This window comes from Bombina bombina, chromosome 4 (genome assembly GCF_027579735.1).
Source record: "Bombina bombina isolate aBomBom1 chromosome 4, aBomBom1.pri, whole genome shotgun sequence".
Lineage (NCBI taxonomy): Eukaryota > Metazoa > Chordata > Amphibia > Anura > Bombinatoridae > Bombina > Bombina bombina.
Window position 1 is genome coordinate 226,231,600 of NC_069502.1, and position 19,723 is coordinate 226,251,322.

A 19,723-nucleotide genomic window follows, 5' to 3' on the forward strand; every position below is an offset into this window, starting at 1 on the left:
AATTCTGGTTATTTTTTTACATTGAAGTAGCCATTTCAAGGGAAAAACATCAAAGAGGACATATGCTGCCTTCCCCAAATACAGAAGGAGCAATGCTCAATCCAAAGGAATATGTTTTAATTTTGTTCTGCTTATCTATTCTCTTTTAATTCACATGTACTGTTTTTATAGTCCCTCGTAGCAATAGTTTTGCTCTCCAACAGCGCTGTGTCATAGGCATCCAAGCTAAATCATACTAAATACTCCTCATAGCATTCCACAGATTATAATGACTGTCATGAGATGCAGGACATATGCAGGACACAGCAATGATGGTACAACTCTATTTTATTACAGAGCATAGCAATACACATCTGGTCAGGTTGATTGTACTAACTAACTGCGACACAGACTACTGGACCTAAGCCCCGCCCCCAAACTAGTGACATCACATCCTGCTCTCATCACATCTTCCCCTTTTTCAAAGGCGAAGCATACATTTGAATATAACAAATAACAAGGTATACGAACAGAGTATACAACACAATTTTTTTGAACAATATATAAACAAATAGGTTCAGAAAATATTAACACATAAATTACATCCTGACTTGGACATTGGGCTAAACTACCCTAGTCCACAGTGAGCATGGGATTATTCTGCCCATACTTCCGGTCACTGTTCTAGCTAAAGTCATTCCCTATATTGGGCCGGAAGTTTCACCACTCTTCCACTTGATGTAACTTTGCATGAACTGTCCTCTGATACAGAAGATGGTGAACAAGAGTCCGCTGGAGGCAAAGATATATCCCCGTTGTGGTCTTGCTGAGGGGAAGGCACCTCTCTTAGAACAGGGGATCCCACCGGCGGTGGTACTGAGGCATCCAGTTCCAGACTCTCAGGTACAGACTGAAGATGTCTTCGGTTACGGCGTGTAACCGTCCCTCCCTCTGTAAGGACTGTATAAGACCTTGGTTCTGGAGAGCGGCCAACTACCATAGCAGGTGTCTTCCATTTCTTCTCATCATCCAGTTTAATTCTGACACTTTGGCCCGCTTTCAGTTCCTGTAAGGGCCTGACAGAATTTCTCCTGTCGTAGAAGAAACGATAACCCTTTTTGGCCTCTTCATCCCTCCTAAGGACTTCGTCCTGAGGAACAGGGCCAGGCGGCTTGAAGACACCCACTGAGGGTAAAGTGGTGCGAATCTGGCGTCCTAGCATCAGCTGTGCCGGGCTAAACCCGGTGGCTTGAATGGGCGTCGCCCTGTATGACAAGTGGGCTAGGTACGGCTCAGATTGCTTTAGAATGAATTTTGTGGTTTGAACTGCCCTTTCAGCCATTCCGTTGGCCTGCGGATAATGTGGACTTGACGTGGAATGTACAAAATCATATTCCCTGCTGAAAGCACTGAACTCTGTAGAAGCGAACTGCATACCATTAATATCACTCACTAGCTCCATTGGAATGCCCCAGCGGGCGAACAAGCTCTTCAGGCGAATGATAACGGCCTGACTTGTGATATCATTCAGGGGTGCAATCTCCAAATACCTGGAATAGTAGTCGATCACAACAAGGAACTTTTTACCGTGCAGTTCACACAAATCAGCAGCTATTTTCTGCCACGGCCCCGCAGGCAGCAGAGTAGAAATCAAGGGCTCCCTTCTCTGAGTAGGCCGGCGTTCCCGGCAAAAGGCACATTTAGACACGTGATTTGCAATGTCGGAGCTGATCCCAGGCCACCACACAGCTGTAGCTGCCCTTTCTCTGCACTTTGTAATGCCTAAGTGGCCATCGTGAATCCTGTTTAACATCTCCTTCCTCATGCTGACAGGAATTACAATGCGGTCTTGGAACAGCACCAACCCCTCCAGCTCTGTGAGCTGCGACCTCTCTGGCTGGTAAGCACTTAAAGACATCCAGGCTGCCCGGCTCTCAGGCCAGCCTTCTTTTATGTACCTTATAACCTCTTGCAGATCTGTGTCCAAATATGTCTCTCTCTTTATTTCCTCCAGTTTCCTTGAAGAAATGGACTTAGAGGCCAGAACTGAATCAACATACACTTTCACCTCAGATTCTGTGGAGGATTCTTCAGCAGCAGTCAGCGGGAGCCAGGATAGTGTATCCGCCACAACCAGTTGTTTCCCCGGCACATGCACTGCCTGAACATTGAACCTGAGCAGTCTCAATAAAAGTCTCTGGCATCTCAAGGGTGTTTTGTCAATGTCATAGGAGTTGATTAGAGGGACCAGCGGTTTGTGGTCAGTCTCCAGACTAAATTTCTCCAAACCCACCAGATAACGCTGAAAGCGCTCACAGGCCCAAACTGCAGCCAGGCACTCTCTCAATTTGAGCGTATTTTATTCCGCAGCCGTCAGTGTGCGGGAACAGTAGGCGATGGGCTGTAGTTTATTTTCATTCAGCTGCAGGAGTGCAGCCCCCAACCCATAACTGCTTGCATCGGCACTAACCACAGTCTTTTTTGAAGGGTCGTAGAACCCCAGCACTGGGGCAGACCCCAGCAGGGACTTGGCATGCAGGAAAGCTTTTTCTTGTGAAGGTCCCCAGACCCAGGCAACGTCTTTCTTAAGTAACTCTGTGATACGGTGTAAAACTGTAGATAAATCTGGAAGAAACTTGCCCACGTAATTTATAAGGCCCAATATCTGTTTTTGCTCATGTACATCAGAAGGACTTTTCATCTGTTCAATAGCACAAATTTTCTTGGGGTCTGGCTTGATGCCATCCCCATTGATGATATGCCCAAAGTAACATAATTCAGTTTTCCTGAAATGACATTTTTCTTTATTCAGCTTCAGCCCAGACTCTTTGATAGCCTGTAGTACACAACTTAAACGCTGATCATGCTCCTCCACCGTAGACCCATACACTAGAATGTCGTCCATGACGACTGCCGTGCCCACGTGGTTACTCAGGAGAGAACTTATTTCCCTTTGAAAGATTTCAGGAGCGGAGGATATCCCAAAGGGGAGTCTGTAGAAGCAGAACCGACCTACCGGTGTGATAAAGGTAGTCAGTTTGCTGCACTTTGGATCCAGGGGGATCTGCCAAAAGCCGCTAGAAGCGTCTAATGTGGAAAAGAACTTAGCCCCAGCCAACTTTGGAGCTATATCTTCTAATGTCGGCAGCACAAATCTCTCTCTCTTCACCGCCTCATTCAACCTTTTCAGGTCCACACAGATGCGCACCTTTCCGTTTTTCTTTGCAACTGGAACAATGGGGGCACACCAATCAGTCACTTCGACAACCTCTTCAATAACCCCCATAGACTTCATGCGCATAAGCTCTTTCTCCACTTGGGGCATGAGCGGGAACGGAATTCTACGGGGAGTAGAAATACTGTATGGGACTGCGTCACTTTTAAGTGCTATACGGACAGGTTTGCAGTTCAGTAGGCCCAACTCGCCAAACATATCTTCGGAAATCTCATTCACTCTGGCCACGAGGCCCAAGTCACAGGCTGCTTTCCTACTCAATAAATTGTTAACACACTGACCTCGGATCACATGCACCCACATGGTGAACTTCCTTTGCTTGTACTCACAGCTGGCAAGAAATTTCCCCACACAATCAATGCGGCCACCAGGACTATGGACATTTGTAGTAACCTTCGCCAGCTGGGGCTGTCGAGGCAGTTTCATAAATTCAGCAAAAGACATTACAGTGATATCTGCTCCTGTGTCAATCTTAAAATCAACTTTGGCTCCCATTACAGTAAAAGTAACTTTCCAATCTTCCTCTGAGCTTGTCCGTTCCACAACGGACCCCACAAAAGACACTTCCTGACCCTCCTGGTCACTGTCCACCTGCATCTCCTTAATGTATTCAGTTTTACACACCACTTCAAAATGGCCTATTCTGTTACATCTTCTGCATCTTTTATCTCTGGCCGGGCATATAGAACTCTGATCATGAGCCCGGTAGCACCGTGTGCATCGGGCATGTTGCGCCCATCCACTTCTAGGCCTTTCCAGTACTTTAGATCTACCGCTCACACTGTGCCTTTCACTAGCAGTTTTCCTAGACTGTTGCACTTCATCCACAATACTCTCAGACTTCAGATCAGCACTTTGCTTTTTCACCAGTTCACTCTGGCGGGCCATCCTAATAGCCCCATCTAACGTTAAATCAGGCTCTAACTGCAGCTTCAGGGAGACTTCAGCATCTGCAATTCCAATAACTATTCTGTCTCTGATTTGCTCTTCTTTAGCAACACCAAACTCACAGAATTCAGCTAGTTCATACAGGCTGCGCACAAATGACTCCACAGATTCTCCCACACGCTGATTACGTTTGTGAAAACAAGCTCTCTCATGAATCACATTTCTTTTGGGCACAAAGTGGGCACTGAGTTTATCCATAACTATATCAAAGTTAAATTCTTCCCCTTCTTGGAAAGTAAAAGCATTGAACACTGGCTGCACATCTTTCCCCATAGAGTATAAAACTTCACCACTCTCCTTGTTCAGTTTGGAAGCAATCCTGAAGCGCTTAAACCGCTGACGCCATGTGGGCCAAGCGGCAGGCTGAGAGAAGTCAAAAGGCTCAGGTGAGGTAAACTTTGACATTGCAATCGATCAGGAACAGAAGCGCAGTCCAGAACTTCTAACACCATGTCATGAGATGCAGGAAATATGCAGGACACAGCAATGATGGTACAACTCTATTTTATTACAGAGCATAGCAATACACATCTGGTCAGGTTGATTGTACTAACTAACTACGACACAGACTACCGGACCTAAGCCCCACCCCAAACTAGTGACATCACATCCTGCTCTCATCACAATGACATTCACAACTTATTATTATTACGAACAGACAAAAAACAGTTATCAGCCATAAAGCTGCTAAAGTGTAAGTTCCATTTACAGTTCCTTTCTTTAAATGCTCACAGACTGACTGACAGTAACAAACATGGCGGTGGACAGTGGGAGTGAGGAGGATAAGAGAGCTGTTGATGGGATCATCAAGGTAGGAGGGGAGGGTGAGGAAAGATCCCTACACTACAGAAATAAATAAATAAATATATATTTTTTAAAAACCTTAAACTCCATTCTGACAGACTGTCTGCCAGTACCTAAGATGGTGGTGACCAGTGGGGGGTAGAGGAGGGAAGAGAGTTGGTTGAGAGGTGGAAGTAGGGTTGCCACCTCAGCCATGTTTCCCTGGACACTTATGAGTTACACATGCTGCAGAGAGGAACTTGTATTGTGTTTCTGGACAGCACTATTCATATTCCTCCTGGCACACCCTGTAGCATGTGTAACTTATAAGTATTCTGTATTTTAAGGGACGGGTGGCAACCCTAGGTGGAAGGGTAATCTACATTACAGCAAAAATTACCCTTACAAGTGAACCGATTACCTTTCACTGCCAGGATTTTCGAGTGTGGTGCACAGCTGCAATTAGTGGCCTTCTAATAGCCAAAAACCAGTGGCAAAGCCGTGTATGTCTGCTGTTTCTGAACAATGGGGACACCAGAGAGGCTTTAATAACTATTTGTATTATGGCTGCTGTAGTTGTGTGAAAATAATTTCAGTGAGAAACCCAAGGTTTGTGAAAAAGTTAATGGTGGCATGAAATATACCACAATGGGCCTAGATTAATACCCTGGGTTGTCTACTTTAAATATATATATATATATATATATATATATATATATATATATATATATATATATATATATATATATATATATATATATATATATATAGTTTTCATAGGTAAATTTAAGAAAACAAACAAAGGCTTTAAACATAATGATAGCAAAAAATGAACTGGCTGCTCAGAGATCTAGATCTGCCAAGTATTGGCAATGACTCCGTTACGTGATATAAGCCACAGCCGGCTCTGTGAGCAAACACTGTATAAAATACTGATGCACAAAGCATATTATAGAATGATAGTTTTTACTATTTGTTGCTAATGCACGTGTGTTACAAATATGCCTCTAATTTGGCTGAATTGTACCTTTAATAAATTATTGTATTGTGTTTCTTAGAGCTATTTTTTCATGCATGTTTATCGAAACACTTCTTTTAAAAAAGGAAACTACTTACCAGAACTTGATGTATGCATTCTTCTGCTGAGTTGGCCGTTGTGCATTCAATGGCGCCATTGCTTACAGGTGTCCAGTTGTCACACTTTGTCCTCTCCTGTGGGTTTTGTGTGCACCAGCGTACTACCCCTTGAACTGATGTGCCTTCCACTAAACAAAAAAGAGACAGATCATAACAGCTCATTGTTCAGTAGTTTGTATCATAGTAAATATTGCAAAGGCAGTTACAAAATATATCAATTACAATCCAAAAAATTAATTATAAGGGTCATATTCATATTATAAACAAGTCTACGAATAAAAACAGAATTTATGCTTACCTGATAAATTACTTTCTCCAACGGTGTGTCCGGTCCACGGCGTCATCCTTACTTGTGGGATATCTCTTCCCCAACAGGAAATGGCAAAGAGTCCCAGCAAAGCTGGCCATATAGTCCCTCCTAGGCTCCGCCCACCCCAGTCATTCGACCGACGGACAGGAGGAAATATATATAGGAGAAACCATATGGTACCGTGGTGACTGTAGTTAGAGAAAATAATTCATCAGACCTGATTAAAAAACCAGGGCGGGCCGTGGACCGGACACACCGTTGGAGAAAGTAATTTATCAGGTAAGCATAAATTCTGTTTTCTCCAACATTGGTGTGTCCGGTCCACGGCGTCATCCTTACTTGTGGGAACCAATACCAAAGCTTTAGGACACGGATGAAGGGAGGGAGCAAATCAGGTTACCTAAACAGAAGGCACCACGGCTTGCAAAACCTTTCTCCCAAAAATAGCCTCCGAAGAAGCAAAAGTATCAAATTTGTAAAATTTCGCAAAAGTGTGCAATGAAGACCAAGTCGCTGCCTTACATATCTGGTCAACAGAAGCCTCGTTCTTGAAGGCCCATGTGGAAGCCACAGCCCTAGTGGAGAGAGCTGTGATTCTTTCAGGAGGCTGCCGTCCGGCAGTCTCATAAGCCAATCGGATGATGCTTTTAAGCCAAAAGGAAAGAGAGGTAGAAGTCGCTTTTTGACCTCTCCTTTTACCAGAATAAACAACAAACAAGGAAGATGTTTGTCTGAAATCTTTTGTAGCCTCTAAATAGAATTTTAGAGCACGGACTACGTCCAAATTGTGTAACAAACGTTCCTTCTTTGAAACTGGATTCGGACATAAAGAAGGTACAACTATCTCCTGGTTAATATTTTTGTTAGAAACAACCTTAGGAAGAAAACCAGGCTTAGTACGCAAAACCACCTTATCTGCGTGGAACACCAGATAGGGCGGAGAACACTGCAGAGCAGATAACTCTGAAACTCTTCTAGCAGAAGAAATTGCAACCAAAAACAAAACTTTCCAAGATAGTAACTTAATATCTATGGAATGTAAAGGTTCAAACGGAACCCCTTGAAGAACTGAAAGAACTAGATTTAGACTCCAGGAAGGAGTCAAAGGTCTGTAAACAGGCTTGATCCTAACCAGAGCCTGAACAAATGCTTGAACATCTGGCACAGCTGCCAGTCTTTTGTGTAGTAAGACAGATAAAGCAGAGATCTGTCCCTTTAGAGAACTTGCAGATAATCCTTTCTCCAAACCTTCTTGTAGAAAGGAGAGAATCTTAGGAATTTTTATCTTATTCCATGGGAATCCTTTGGATTCACACCAACAGATATATCCTTTCCATATTTTATGGTAAATCTTTCTAGTTACCGGTTTTCTGGCCTGAACCAGAGTATCTATCACAGAATCTGAAAACCCACGCTTCGATAGAATCAAGCGTTCAATCTCCAAGCCGTCAGCTGGAGGGAGACCAGATTTGGATGTTCGAATGGACCCTGAACAAGAAGGTCCTGTCTCAAAGGTAGCTTCCATGGTGGAACCGATGACATATTCACCAGGTCTGCATACCAAGTCCTGCGTGGCCACGCAGGAGCTATCAAGATCACAGAGGCCCTCTCCTGATTGATCCTGGCTACCAGCCTGGGAATGAGAGGAAACGGTGGAAATACATAAGCTAGGTTGAAGGTCCAAGGTGCTACTAGTGCATCTACTAGAGTCGCCTTGGGATCCCTGGATCTGGACCCGTAGCAAGGAACCTTGAAGTTCTGACGAGACGCCATCAGATCCATGTCTGGAATGCCCCATAATTGAGTTATTTGGGCAAAGATCTCCGGGTGGAGTTCCCACTCCCCCGGATGGAATGTCTAACGACTCCGAAAATCCGCCTCCCAGTTTTCCACACCTGGGATGTGGATCGCAGACAGGTGGCAGGAGTGATCCTCCGCCCATTGAATTATTTTGGTCACTTCTTTCATCGCCAGGGAACTCCTTGTTCCCCCCTGATGATTGATATACGCAACGGTCGTCATGTTGTCTGATTGGAACCTTATGAATCTGGCCTTTGCTAGTTGAGGCCAAGCCCTGAGAGCATTGAATATCGCTCTCAGTTCCAGAATGTTTATCGGGAGAAGAGACTCTTCCCGAGACCATAGACCCTGAGCTTTCAGGGATTCCCAGACCGCGCCCCAGCCCACTAGACTGGCGTCGGTCGTGACAATGACCCACTCTGGTCTGCGGAAGCTCATTCCCTGGGACAGATGGTCCAGGGTCAGCCACCAACGGAGTGAATCTCTGGTCTTCTGATCTACTTGAATCATTGGAGACAAGTCTGTATAGTCCCCATTCCACTGTTTGAGCATGCACAGTTGTAATGGTCTTAGATGAATTCGTGCAAAAGGAACTATGTCCATTGCTGCAACCATCAACCCTACTACTTCCATGCACTGCGCTATGGAAGGACGAGGAACAGAATGAAGAACTTGACAAGAGCTTAGAAGTTTTGATTTTCTGACCTCTGTCAGAAAAATCCTCATTTCTAAGGAATCTATTATTGTTCCCAAGAAGGGAACTCTTGTCGACGGAGACAGAGAACTTTTTTCTATGTTCACCTTCCATCCGTGTGATCTGAGAAAGGCCAGAACGATGTCTGTATGAACCTTTGCTTTTGACAGGGACGACGCGTTGTATTAGAATGTCGTCCAAGTAAGGTACTACTGCTATGCCCCTCGGTCTTAGAACCGCTAGAAGGGACCCTAGCACCTTTGTGAAAATCCTTGGAGCAGTGGCTAACCCGAATGGGAGGGCCACAAACTGGTAATGCTTGTCCAGAAAAGCGAACCTTAGGAACTGATGATGTTCTTTGTGGATAGGAATATGTAGGTACGCATCCTTTAGATCCACGGTAGTCAGAAATTGACTTTCCTGGATAGTGGGTAGAATCGTTCGAATGGTTTCCATCTTGAACGATGGTACCCTGAGAAATTTGTTTAGGATCTTCAAATCCAAAATTGGTCTGAAAGTTCCCTCTTTTTTGGGAACTACGAACAGATTGGAATAAAATCCCATTCCTTGTTCCTTTATTGGAACTGGGTGTATCACTCCCATCTTTAACAGGTCTTCTACACAATGTAAGAACGCCTGTCTCTTTATTTGGTTTGAGGATAAGTGAGACATGTGGAACCTTCCCCTTGGGGGTAGTTCCTTGAATTCCAGGAGATAACCTTGAGAAACTATTTCTAGCGCCCAGGGATCCTGAACATCTCTTGCCCAAGCCTGAGCAAAGAGAGAGAGTCTGCCCCCCACTAGATCCGGTCCCGGATCGGGGGCTACTCCTTCATGCTGTTTTGTTAGCAGCGGCAGGCTTCTTGGCCTGCTTACCCTTGTTCCAGCCTTGCATCGGTTTCCAGGCTGGTTTGGGTTGTGAGGCATTACCCTCTTGCTTAGAGGATGCAGAATTAGAGGCCGGTACGTTCCTGAAATTGCAAAAGGAACGAAAATTAGACTTATTTTTTACCTTGAAAGGCCTATCTTGTGGAAGGGCGTGGCCCTTTCCCCCAGTGATGTCTGAAATAATCTCTTTCAATTCTGGTCCAAATAGAGTTTTACCTTTGAAAGGGATGTTAAGCAATTTTGTCTTGGATGACACATCCGCTGACCAAGACTTTAGCCAAAGCGCTCTGCGCGCCACGATAGCAAACCCTGAATTTTTCGCCGCTAATCTAGCTAATTGCAAAGCGGCATCTAAAATAAAAGAGTTAGCCAATTTAAGTGCGTGAACTCTGTCCATAACCTCCTCATATGGAGTCTCTCTACTGAGCGACTTTTCTAGTTCCTCGAACCAGAACCACGCTGCTGTAGTGACAGGAACAATGCACGAAATGGGTTGTAGAAGGTAACCTTGCTGTACAAAAATCTTTTTAAGCAAACCTTCCAATTTTTTATCCATAGGATCTTTGAAAGCACAACTATCTTCGATAGGAATAGTAGTGCATTTGTTTAGAGTAGAAACTGCCCCCTCGACCTTAGGGACTGTCTGCCATAAGTCCTTTCTGGGGTCGACCATAGGAAATAATTTCTTAAATATAGGGGGGGGGAACAAAAAGGTATGCCGGGCTTTTCCCACTCCTTATTTACTATGTCCGCCACCCGCTTGGGAATAGGAAAAGCGTCGGGGTGCACCGGAACCTCTAGGAACTTGTCCATCTTGCATAATTTCTCTGGAATGACCAAGTTGTCACAATCATCCAGAGTAGATAACACCTCCTTAAGCAGTGCGCGGAGATGTTCTAATTTAAATTTAAATGTCACAACATCAGGTTCAGCTTGTTGAGAAATTTTTCCTGAATCTGAAATTTCTCCATCTGACAAAACCTCCCTCATGGCCCCTTCAGATTGGTGTGAGGGTATGACAGAACAATTATCATCAGCGCCCTCCTGCTCTTCAGTGTTTAAAACAGAGCAATCACGCTTTCTCTGATAAGTAGGCATTTTGGATCAAATATTTGCTATGGAGTTATCCATTACAGCCGTTAATTGTTGCATGGTAATAAGCATTGGCGCACTAGATGTACTAGGGGCCTCCTGTGTGGGCAAAACTGGTGTAGACACAGTAGGAGATGATGTAGTATCATGTTTACTCCCCTCATCTGAGGAATCATCTTGGGCAATTTCATTATCTGTGGCAGTACTGTCCTTACTTTGTTTGGACGCTATGGCACAATTATCACATAAATTTAAATGGGGAGACACATTGGCTTTCATACATATAGAACATAGCTTATCTGAAGGCACAGACATGTTAAACAGGCTTAAACTTGTCAACAAAGCACAAAAAACGTTTTAAAACAAAACCGTTACTGTCTCTTTAAATTTTAAACAGAAAACACTTTATTACTGAATATGTGAAAAAGTATGAAGGAATTGTTCAAATTCAAAAAATTACCAAAATTTCACCACAGTGTCTTAAAGCATTAATAGTATTGCACACCAAATTTCAGAGCTTTAACCCTTAAAATAACGGAACCGGAGCCGTTTACAAATTTAACCCCTATACAGTCCCAGCTATAGCCTTTGCTGAGACCCAACCAAGCCCAGAGGGGAATACGATACCAATTGACGCCTTCTAGAAGCTTTTCCAGCAAATTTCAGATCCTCACACATGCATCTGCATGCCCTGCTTTCAAAAAACAACTGCGCAGTAATGGCGCGAAAATGAGGCTCAGTCTACAACTAGGAAGGCCCCCTGACTGGAAAAGGTGTCTAACATAGTGCCTGCCGTTTAATAAACATTCCCCAAGTTTATAAATGCAAATTGTCAGCATAAATATGAATAAAATGCCCAAATAAAGCAATCGATTTAGCCCATAAAAATGTCTACCAGTTTTTTAGCCCATATTAAGCCCTTTATTCTGTTTGTTTGACTAAGAAAATGGCTTACCGGTCCCCATGAGGGGAAATGACAGCCTTCCAGCATTACATCGTCTTGTTAGAAATATGGCTAGTCATACCTTAAGCAGAAAAGTCTGCTAACTGCTTCCCCCAACTGAAGTTACTTCATCTCAACAGTCCTATGTGGAAACAGCAATCGATTTTAGTTACTGTCTGCTAAAATCATCTTCCTCTCACAAACAGAAATCTTCATCCTTTTCTGTTTCAGAGTAAATAGTACATACCAGCACTATTTTAAAATAACAAACACTTGATAGAAGAATAAAAACTACATTTAAACACCAAAAAACTCTTAACCATCTCCGTGGAGATGTTGCCTGTGCAACGGCAAAGAGAATGACTGGGGTGGGCGGAGCCTAGGAGGGACTATATGGCCAGCTTTGCTGGGACTCTTTGCCATTTCCTGTTGGGGAAAGATATCCCACAAGTAAGGATGACGCCGTGGACCGGACACACCAATGTTGGAGAAACACATAACATATTTCTTTTATTTATACACTAAATTCTGTGTACATATGTAAGTTACACTGGCGCATACACTATGAGCTCATTTGCATGTATGTATGTGAAATTCTGCATTAGATGTCATTTTGTAAAGGGATGTGTTACATGCTGGCACTGGGGAGGTGCAAATTAGTTTTCACTATAGTACTGAAAAAGGGAAAACTGACACAAGAATGCAGTAAAATAATAACAGTGTTTATTGAACTTATTGCAATAACACAGATCAATAATTAGCTTATAAATGTATTACAGTACAGTAACACAAGACAGTGATTAAACTATAAATGCATTATTTATCTTCAAGTTTTGGATAAGGCATTAATAGCGTACAATGGCAAACAGCAGGCAGGTTATCAAAAGTCATTATTCAACAGCACTGAAAGTCGTTATTCAATGGAACACAGGCAGCTAAATTTCTCCAGGTGCTGTATGACACTTATCTTCAAGATGTTACCCACAGACTCTCCTGCCCCCTCTATACAATTCTAATAATTAAACCTTCAGCTTAGAAGGCGTTTCTAATATTATGCCAATCATATTATTTCATTCAGCAAGCATTTTAACAAAAAAAAATAATTCTCATAACAAATAAGTGTTACAATAAGCAACATCAGGTCTGTGTCTGGCACTATTCTTCTCTTGGAATACCACTTCCCCCTCTTTCTAGATAAGAACATCCCCTTGAAGTAGTTTATATTTAACAAGTCTTATTCTATTAAAGGCATATATGTGTTAAAGGCAAAGAGGCCCATTTATCAACCTTTATCAAGCGTATGGAGCTTGTGGGCCCGTGTTTCTGGAGAGTCTTCAGACTCGCCAGAAACAGCAGTTATGAAGCAGCGGTCTAAAGACTGCTGCTCCATAACACTGTCCGTCTGCTCTGAGCAAGCGGACAGGAATCACCACAATTCAACCCGATCGAGTACGATCGGGTTGATTGATACCTCCCTGCTGGCGGCCCATTGGCCGCGAGTCTGCAGGGGGCGCGTTGCACCGCTCTCCGCATTCAGCGAGGTCTTGCGGATCGTATGTCGGATCAGGTCCGCAAGACCTTTGATACATAGGTCACAAAATGTGATATACAGTATATACTGTATATATATATATATATATATATATATATATATATATATATATATATATATATATATATATATACACTGCATATATATATATGTACGTACATGTACTATATATATATGCATTCTGTATATGTTGTGTTTGGAATTACTAATTGTCTATCCCCTATGGGATAGAAACATAGATATTGACGGCAGATAAGAGCCATAGGCCCAGCAAGTCTGCCCGACCTTACCTAACAGTATAAACTTATCTAGTTCGTAGGATAGCTTTATGCTTGTCCCATGCATTTTTAAAGTCACCCACAGTATTTGTTGCTACTACCTCTTGAGGAAGTTTATTCCATAAATCAATCACTCTTTCTGTAAAGAAGTGCTTCCTCAAATTACTCCTGAATCTACTACCCTTTAGCTTGAGCTCATGACCCCTTGTTCTTGAATTTTCCATTTTATGTAAAATACCCACAGCCTCAGTTTTACTAAACCCTTTAATGTACTTGAAAGTTGCTATCATATCACCTCTTTCCCTTCTCTCCTCTAAGCTATACATATTTAGGTCATTGAGCCTATCCTGGTAAGTTTTATTTTTTAGACCATGTACCATTTTGGTAGCCCTCCTTTGCACAGATTCAAGTTTGTTAATATCCTTCTGAAGATATGGCCTCCAGAACTGCACACAATACTCAAGATGAGGCCTAACTAATGATCTATAAAGTGGCATAAGAACCTTACTATTTCTGCTGCAAATACCTCTACCAATGCATCCAAGCATTCTGCTAGCCTTACTCGCTGCATTACTACATTGTTTACTAACGCCTAGATTTAGAGTTCTGCGGCCAAAGGGGTGCGTTAGCTACGCGTGCTTTTTTCTGGTCGCACCTTTTAAATACCGCTGGTATTGAGAGTTCACAGAATGGCTGCGTTAGGCTCCAAAAAAGGAGCGTACAGCATATTTAACGCAACTTCAACTCTCGATACCAGCAGTGCTTACGGACGCGGCCAGCTTAAAAAACGTGCTCGCGCACGATTCCCCCATAGAAAACAATGGGGCTGTTTGAGCTGAAAAAAAACCTAACACCTGCAAAAAAGTTGCGTTCAGCTCCTAACGCAGCCCCATTGTTTGCTATGGGGAAACACTTCCTATGTCTGCACCTAACACTCTAACATGTACCCTGAGTCTAAACACCCCTAACCTTACACTTATTAACCCCTATTCTGCCGCCCCCGCTATTGCTGACACCTGCATATTTTTTTTAACCCCTAATCTGCCGCTCCGTAAACCGCCGCTACTTACATTATCCCTATGTACCCCTAGTCTGCTGCCCCTAACACCGCCGACCCCTATATTATATTTATTAACCCCTAATCTGCCCCCCACAACGTCGCCTCCACCTGCCTACACTTTGTAACCCCTAATCTGCCGAGCGGACCGCACCGCTATTATAATAAAGTTATTAACCCCTAATCCACCTCACTCCCACCTCAATAACCCTATAATAAATAGTATTAACCCCTAATCTGCCCTCTCTAACATCGCCAACACCAAACTTCAAACATTAACCCCTAATCTGCCGACTGGAGCTCACCGCTATTCTAATAAATGTATTAACCCCTAAAGCTAAGTCTAACCCTAACACTAACACCCCCCTAAGTTAAATATAATTTAAATCTAACTAAATAAATTAACTCTTATTAAATAAATTATTCCTATTTAAAGCTAAATACTTACCTGTAAAATAAATCCTAATATAGCTACAATATAAATTATAATTATATTATAGCTATTTTAGGATTTATATTTATTTTACAGGTAACTTTGTATTTATTTTAACCAGGTACAATAGCTATTAAATAGTTAAGAACTATTTAATAGCTAAAATAGTTAAAATAATTACAAAATTACCTGTAAAATAAATCCTAACCTAAGTTACAATTAAACCTAACACTACACTATCAATAAATTAATTAAATAAAATACCTACAATTACCTACAATTAAACCTAACACTACACTATCAATACATTAATTAAATACAATATCTACAAATAAATACAATGAAATAAACTAACTAAAGTACAAAAAATAAAAAAGAACTAAGTTACAAAAAATAAAAAAATATTTACAAACATCAGAAAAATATTACAACAATTTTAAACTAATTACACCTACTCTAAGCCCCCTAATAAAATAACAAAGACCCCCAAAATAAAAAAATGCCCTACCCTATTCTAAATTACAAAAGTTCAAAGCTCTTTTACCTAACCAGCCCTGAACAGGGCCCTTTGCGGGGCATGCCCCAAAGAATTCAGCTCTTTTGCCTGTAAAAAAAACACATACAATACCCCCCCCCCAAACATTACAACCCACCACCCACATACCCCTAATCTAACCCAAACCCCCCTTAAATAAACCTAACACTAAGCCCCTGAAGATCTTCCTACCTTATCTTCACCATACCAGGTTCACCGATCGATCCAGAAGAGCTCCTCCAATGTCTTGATCCAAGCCCAAGCGGGGGGCTGAAGATGTCCATGATCCGGCTGAAGTCTTCATCCAAGCGGGAGCTGAAGAGGTCCACGACTTCCCAACGAATGACGGTTCCTTTAAGGGACGTCATCCAAGATGGCGTCCCTCGAATTCCGATTGGCTGATAGGATTCTATCAGCCAATCGGAATTAAGGTAGGAAAATTCTGATTGGCTGATGGAATCAGCCAATCATAATCAAGTTCAATCCGATTGGCTGATTCAATCAGCCAATCAGATTGAGCTTGCATTCTATTGGCTGTTCCGATCAGCCAATAGAATGCGAGCTCAATCTGATTGGCTGATCGGATCAGCCAATCGGATTGAACTTGATTCTGATTGGCTGATTCCATCAGCCAATGAGAATTTTCCTACCTTAATTCCGATTGGCTGATAGAATCCTATCAGCCAATCGGAATTCGAGGGACGCCATCTTGGATGACGTCCCTTAAAGGAACCGTCATTCGTCGGGAAGTCATCGGTGAAGATGGATGTTCCGCGTTGGCGGGATGAACATGGATCCGGAAGAAAGAAGATTGAAGATGCCGTTGATAGAAGACTTCAGCCTGATCATGGAACTCTTCAGCTCCCGCTTGGATGAAGACTTCAGCCGGATCATGGACATCTTCAGGCCCCCGCTTGGGCTTGGATCAAGACATCGGAGGAGCTCTTCTGGATCGATCGGTGAACCTGGTATGGTGAAGATAAGGTAGGAAGATCTTCAGGGGCTTAGTGTTAGGTTTATTTAAGGGGGGTTTGGGCTAGATTAGGGGTATGTGGGTTGTAATGTTGGGGGGGGGGGGTTATTGTATGCGGTTTTTTTTTACAGGCAAAAGAGCTGAATTCTTTGGGGCATGCCCCGCAAAGGGCCCTGTTCAGGGCTGGTAAGGTAAAAGAGCTTTGAACTTTTGTAATTTAGAATAGGGTAGGGCATTTTTTTATTTTGGGGGTCTTTGTTATTTTATTAGGGGGCTTAGAGTAGGTGTAATTAGTTTAAAATTGTTGTAATATTTTTCTGATGTTTGTAAATATTTTTTTATTTTTTGTAACTTAGTTCTTTTTTATTTTTTGTACTTTAGTTAGTTTATTTCATTGTATTTATTTGTAGATATTGTATTTAATTAATGTATTGATAGTGTAGTGTTAGGTTTAATTGTAGGTAATTGTAGGTATTTTATTTAATTAATTTATTGATAGTGTAGTGTTAGGTTTAATTGTAACTTAGGTTAGGATTTATTTTACAGGTAATTTTGTAATTATTTTAACTATTTTAGCTATTAAATAGTTCTTAACTATTTAATAGCTATTGTACCTGGTTAAAATAAATACAAAGTTACCTGTAAAATAAATATAAATCCTAAAATAGCTATAATATAATTATAATTTATATTGTAGCTATATTAGGGTTTATTTTACAGGTAAGTATTTAGCTTTAAATAGGAATAATTTATTTAATAAGAGTTAATTTATTTCGTTAGATTTAAATTATATTTAACTTAGGGGGGTGTTAGGGTTAGACTTAGCTTTAGGGGTTAATCCATTTATTACAGTAGCGGCGAGATTCGGTCGGCAGATTAGGGGTTAATAATTGAAGTTAGGTGTCGGCGATGTTAGGGAGGGCAGATTAGGGGTTAATACTATTTATTATAGGGTTATTGAGGCGGGAGTGAGGCGGATTAGGGGTTAATAACTGTATTATAGTAGCGGTGAGATCCGCTCGGCAGATTAGGGGTTAATAAGTGTAGGCAGGTGGAGGCGACGTGGAGGCTAATAAATATAATATAGGGGTCGGCGGTGTTAGGGGCAGCAGATTAGGGGTACATAAGGATAACGTAGGTGGCGGTCGGCAGATTAGGGGTTAATTATTGTAGGTAGCTGGCGGCGACGTTGTGGGGGGCAGGTTAGGGGTTAATAAATATAATATAGGGGTCGGCGGTGTTAGGGGCAGCAGATTAGGGGTACATAAGTATAACGTAGGTGGCGGTCGGCAGATTAGGGGTTAAAAAAATTTAATCGAGTGGCGGCGATGTGGGGGGACCTCGGTTTAGGGGTACATAGGTAGTTTATGGGTGTTAGTGTACTTTAGAGCACAGTAGTTAAGAGCTTTATAAACCGGCGTTAGCCCAGAAAGCTCTTAACTACTGACTTTTTTCTGCGGCTGGAGTTTTGTCGTTAGATTTCTAACGCTCACTTCAGCCACGACTCTAAATACCGGAGTTAGAAAGATCCCATTGAAAAGATAGGATACGCAATTGACGTAAGGGGATCTGCGGTATGGAAAAGTCGCGGCTACAAAGTGAGCGTTAGACCCTTTCCTGACTGACTCCAAATACCGGCGGTAGCCTAAAACCAGCGTTAGGAGCCTCTAACGCTGGTTTTGACGGCTAACGCCAAACTCTAAATCTAGGCCTAAGTTTTAAATCATCTGAAATAATAATACCCAAGTCCTGTTCCTCATCTGTAACAGTCAGTAAAGTGTCATTGAGTCTGTAATTAACATTTGGATTTTTCTTCCCTAAATGCATTATTTTACACTTTGCTGTGTTAAACTTTAGATCCCAGTTGTTTGTCCAATCCTCCAATTGTTGTATATCACTTCTCATTTTGTCTGCCCCCCTGGAACATCCACTCTGTTACAAATTTTTGTATCATCTACAGAGAGACATACTTTCCCCTGTAGCCCTTTGCTGATATCGCAGATAAATATGTTAAACAAAACAGGCCCCAGAACTGACCCCTGAGGAACACCACTAGTAACAGCCCCCTCTGCTGAATGAACTCCATTTACTAAGACACTTTGTTTTCTGTCCTTAAGCCAGCATTCCACCCAGTTAAACATGGTATAACCATAAATTGCAAATAAAAAAATAAAAAAACAATAACGATTCCTCTATATTTTCAAAGAACAAAAAATAGTTATTTGCACAATTAAACCCAAAGTGAGTTTACATGCATGACATAATCTAAATGTATTTGATGGGGTTTTGCCTATGGGTTTGACTTGATTCAGGCAGGTGCGCTTACCAAAATATTATTCCCAAAAACTTTTTGGGTGTAGATCGGAGCAAACTCTTTTCTCTTAGCAACACAAATTGTTCCATAAAATAATTCTACAAGTTTACAATTATGTATCTTACCCCTGTGCAAAGCATTAATTGAAGCATAATAGTCTGCTCCAAGATACAGGAAGGTGTCCATAACAGGTGGCAGAGCAAGGAAACCAATTGTAGAGTCTTTGAAGATAAGATCATTTCCATGCACAGAGCTGAAGAGTTTGCATCCTTTTTTCTATGAAAAAAAAATATTTTTTATTTTTCTATATATAAGATGGGAAGCTTGACTGGTTTACATTAGCAGTAAGAGTTCTCAGTTACAACAATGTAATCATTTTGATGTTAATGATCAGCCATAAGGTCTGATAAACATATGTTGATCTAATTCATAACTTTACATAAAAAAAACAAAAGTTCAAGACATATTTTAAATTGACAAACCTAAATGGACACTATTATAATTATGCATAATGCAAAATGATTTACTTATAAACAAAGCAAATATTTATGTTTCCTGTCACTTTCTAAAGCCTTTTTACCTAAAGCTTTCACTTCAAGTACATAACCCCACATGATAAACCAGAATGAGGTGGCATCTGTGCCACCTCAGCAACCTATCAGAGGTAAGCAGCCAGGGACGGAACTACAGGGGGTACAGAGGTCGCAACTGCTTAAATATACACATGTACACAGCCATACATCATGATAGGTTTAAGAGCATGCACATAAAG

At 41.8% G+C, this 19,723-nt stretch overlaps 1 protein-coding gene across 1 annotated transcript in view; it reads right to left on the reverse strand.

Moving 5' to 3' along the window:
* The window catches only part of LOC128656102 (serotransferrin-B), a 132,635-nt gene that overhangs the window by 52,707 nt on the left and 60,205 nt on the right, over positions 1-19,723 (reverse strand). Inside the window, exons 8-9 of the mRNA XM_053709799.1 lie at positions 19,077-19,227; positions 6,062-6,210 (exon numbers count right to left, since the gene is read on the reverse strand). Of these exons, the coding sequence (XP_053565774.1) occupies positions 6,062-6,210; positions 19,077-19,227 (300 nt within the window). The remainder of the gene's footprint in view (positions 1-6,061; positions 6,211-19,076; positions 19,228-19,723) is intronic.